Genomic DNA, 3,518 nt, shown 5'->3' with positions numbered 1-3,518 from the left:
CTACCATCACTACCATCACCACCACTACCATCGCTACACATCACTGCTACTTTTTCTGCTTCTTGCTTTTCATTCCATCCTCTCGTTCTTCTTCTTCTTCTTCTTCTTCTTCTTCTTCTTCTCACTCAGGTGCTTCAACTTTTGTCATAAATTACTTCACCCTGGAGCTGCCTTATCGCTGCTTCTTCTCTTTTCCTTTCTGTTTTCTCTCCTTTTCTTTCTTTCTTCCTGTTTATCTCTTGTTCTCTTTATTATCACTTTCTCTTATCTGGTGGTGGTGGTGGTGATGGTGAGGTGGTGGTGAGGGTGTGGTGGTGAGAATGATGATGATTGATGATGATGACAGTGATGATGTGGTGAGTGGTGATGGTAATCAGTGGTGACAGTATTGGTGGTGGTAGTAAGCAGTGTTTATTGATGGTAGTGGTAATTAATGGTGGTTAGTATTAATAGTAGTAGTGGTTAATGTTAGTAGTGGTGATGGTGATATTAATTAAGTAGTAGTAGTGGAAGTGGTTAGTATTGGAGGTGGTGGTTGGTAGTAATAGTAGTTGTGGTGTGGTATGGTAATGAGTGATAGTAATGTGTGGTGGTTAGTGGCGATGGTGGTGAGTCTTTAAAAATAATACAGTCTTGCTACTGATCTGACGCCATCTTAGCTTCCATCTCTGACGTAGATGAAGGTGAGCCAGTTAAATACGCTCCTCGAATCTATCATTGTGTCATCGGGTGAAATAAGCTGAGGTGTCTAGTCATCAGGTGAAATAAGCTGAATCTAATCATCAGGTGAAATAAGCTGAGGTATCTAATCATCAGGTGAAATAAGCTGAATCTAATCATCAGGTGAAATAAGCTGAGGTATCTAATCATCAGGTGAAATAAGCTGAATCTAATCATTAGGTGAAATAAGCTGAGGTATCTAATCATCAGGTGAAATAAGCTGAATCTAATCATTAGGTGAAATAAGCTGAGGTGTCTAATCATCAGGTGAGCCAATTTCCAGTAGGAACATCCAAGAATTCATCAGTGCCGTAGCTTAATTAACACTCTAAGGTATCGTCTTACATCTTCAGGTAAGGGAGAAGTTCATCCTACCATTCAGAACCCCAGTACCATATCTTACGACCACCTCAAACCCAGTACCATATATTACGACCACCTCAGAACCCCAGTACCATATCTTACGACCACCTCAGAACCCCAGTACCATATCTTACGACCCTCAGAACCCAGTACCATATACGACCACCTCAGAACCCCAGTACATATATTACGACCACCTCAGAACCCCAGTACCATATCTTACGACCACCTCAGAACCCCAGTACCATATCTTACGACCACCTCAGAACCCCAGTACCATATCTTACGACCACCTCAGACAGTACCATATTACGACCACCTCAGAACCCCAGTACCATATCTTACGACCACCTCAGAACCCCAGTACCATATCTACGACACCAGACCCAGTACCATATCTTACGACCACCTCAGAACCCCAGTACCATATATTACGACCACCTCAGAACCCCAATACCATATCTTACGACCACCTCAGAACCCCAGTACCATATCTTACGACCACCTCAGAACCCCAGTACCATATATTACGACCACCTCAGAACCCCAGTACCATATCTTTACGACCACCTCAGAACCCCAGTACCATATATTACGACCACCTCAGAACCCCAGTACCATAGATTCGACCCCCAGAACCCCAGTACCATATCTTCGACCACCTCAGAACCCCAGTACCATATCTTACGACCACCTCAGAACCCAGTACCATATCTTACGACCACCTCAGAACCCCAGTTCCATATTACGACCACCTCAGAACCCAGTACCATATCTTACGACCACCTCAGAACCCAGTACCATATATTACGACCACCTCAGAACCCCAGTACCATATCTTACGACCACCTCAGAACCCAGTACCATATCTTACGACCACCTCAGAACCCCAGTACCATATCTTACGACCACCTCAGAACCCCAGTACCATATCTTACGACCACCTCAGAACCCCAGTACCATATCTTACGACCACCTCAGAACCCCAGTACCATATCTTACGACCACCTCAGAACCCCAGTACCATATCTTACGACCACCTCAGAACCCCAGTACCATATATTACGACCACCTCAGAACCCCAGTACCATATCTTACGACCACCTCAGAACCCCAGTACCATATCTTACGACCACCTCAGAACCCCAGTACCATATCTTACGACCACCTCAGAACCCCAGTACCATATCTTACGACCACCTCAGAACCCCAGTACCATATCTTACGACCACCTCAGAACCCCAGTACCATATCTTACGACCACCTCAGAACAGCACCATATCTTGACCACCTCAACAGCACCAATCTGACCACCTCAGAACCCCAGTACCATATCTTACGACCACCTCAGAACCCCAGCACCAGATCTTACGACCACCTCAGAACCCCAGTACCATATCTTACGACCACCTCAGAACCCCAGCACCATATCTTACGACCACCTCCAGAACCCCAGTACCATATCTTACGACCACCTCAGAACCCCAGTACCAATCGACCCAAACCATATCGACACCCAAACCCCAACCAATTACGACTAGAACCCCAGACCATCTTACGACCACCTCAGAACCCCAGTACCATATCTTACGACACCTCAGAACCCCAGCACCAGATCTTACGACCACCTCAGAACCCCAGTACCATATCTTACGACCACCTCAGAACCCCAGTACCATATCTACGACCACCTCAGAACCCCAGTACCATATCTTACGACCACCTCAGAACCCCAGCACCATATCTTACGACCACCTCAGAACCCCAGCACCATATCTACGACCACCTCAGAACCCCAGCACCAGATCTTACGACCACCTCAGAACCCCAGCACCATATCTACGACCACCTCAGAACCCCAGTACCATATCTTACGACCACCTCAGAACCCCAGTACCATATCTTACGACCACCTCAGAACCCCAGTACTGCGTACCATCTTACGACCACCTCAGAAACCCAGCACCATATCTTACGACCACCTCAGAACCCCAGTACCATATCTTACGACCACCTCAGAACCCCAGTACCATATCTTACGACCACCTCAGAACCCCAGTACCAATAACGATCACCTCAGAACCCAGTACCATATTACGACCACCAGAACCCCAGTACCATATCTTACGACCACCTCAGAACCCCAGTACCAGATCTTACGACCAGATCTTTCCCCTTGAGATCAAATTTAAGGTAGGTGATATTCAGGTGGCTCCCCAGGTAAGGTTGTCAAGGAGGATTATTGACCTAAGTGAAATTTGCATTTAGTTATCCACCTGTTTTTACCTGAGGTGCCATTTAAGTGAGTTTATGCCACCCAACTGCTGTTTCTTTGTGTGTGTGTGTGTGTGTGTGTGTGTGTGTGTGTGTGTGTGTGTGTGTGTGTCTGTGTGTGTGTGAACCCTGGTATTTTGACGGTATTTTTCTTTCTTTTA

At 46.3% G+C, this 3,518-nt stretch overlaps 1 protein-coding gene across 1 annotated transcript in view; it reads left to right on the top strand.

Annotated features, from left to right (window-relative positions):
• The window catches only part of LOC121876036 (leucine-rich repeat extensin-like protein 5), a 21,183-nt gene extending 18,032 nt beyond the window's left edge, over positions 1–3,151 (top strand). Inside the window, exon 2 of the mRNA XM_042380910.1 lies at positions 1,074–3,151. Within this exon, the coding sequence (XP_042236844.1) occupies positions 1,074–3,151 (2,078 nt within the window). The remainder of the gene's footprint in view (positions 1–1,073) is intronic.
• Positions 3,152–3,518: the final 367 nt, after the last annotated feature.

This window comes from Homarus americanus, unplaced genomic scaffold (genome assembly GCF_018991925.1).
Source record: "Homarus americanus isolate GMGI-L3 unplaced genomic scaffold, GMGI_Hamer_2.0 scaffold33468, whole genome shotgun sequence".
Classification (NCBI taxonomy): domain Eukaryota; kingdom Metazoa; phylum Arthropoda; class Malacostraca; order Decapoda; family Nephropidae; genus Homarus; species Homarus americanus.
The sequence above is the reverse complement of the archived record's forward strand: the minus strand, read 5'-3'. Positions and strand labels throughout refer to the sequence as shown.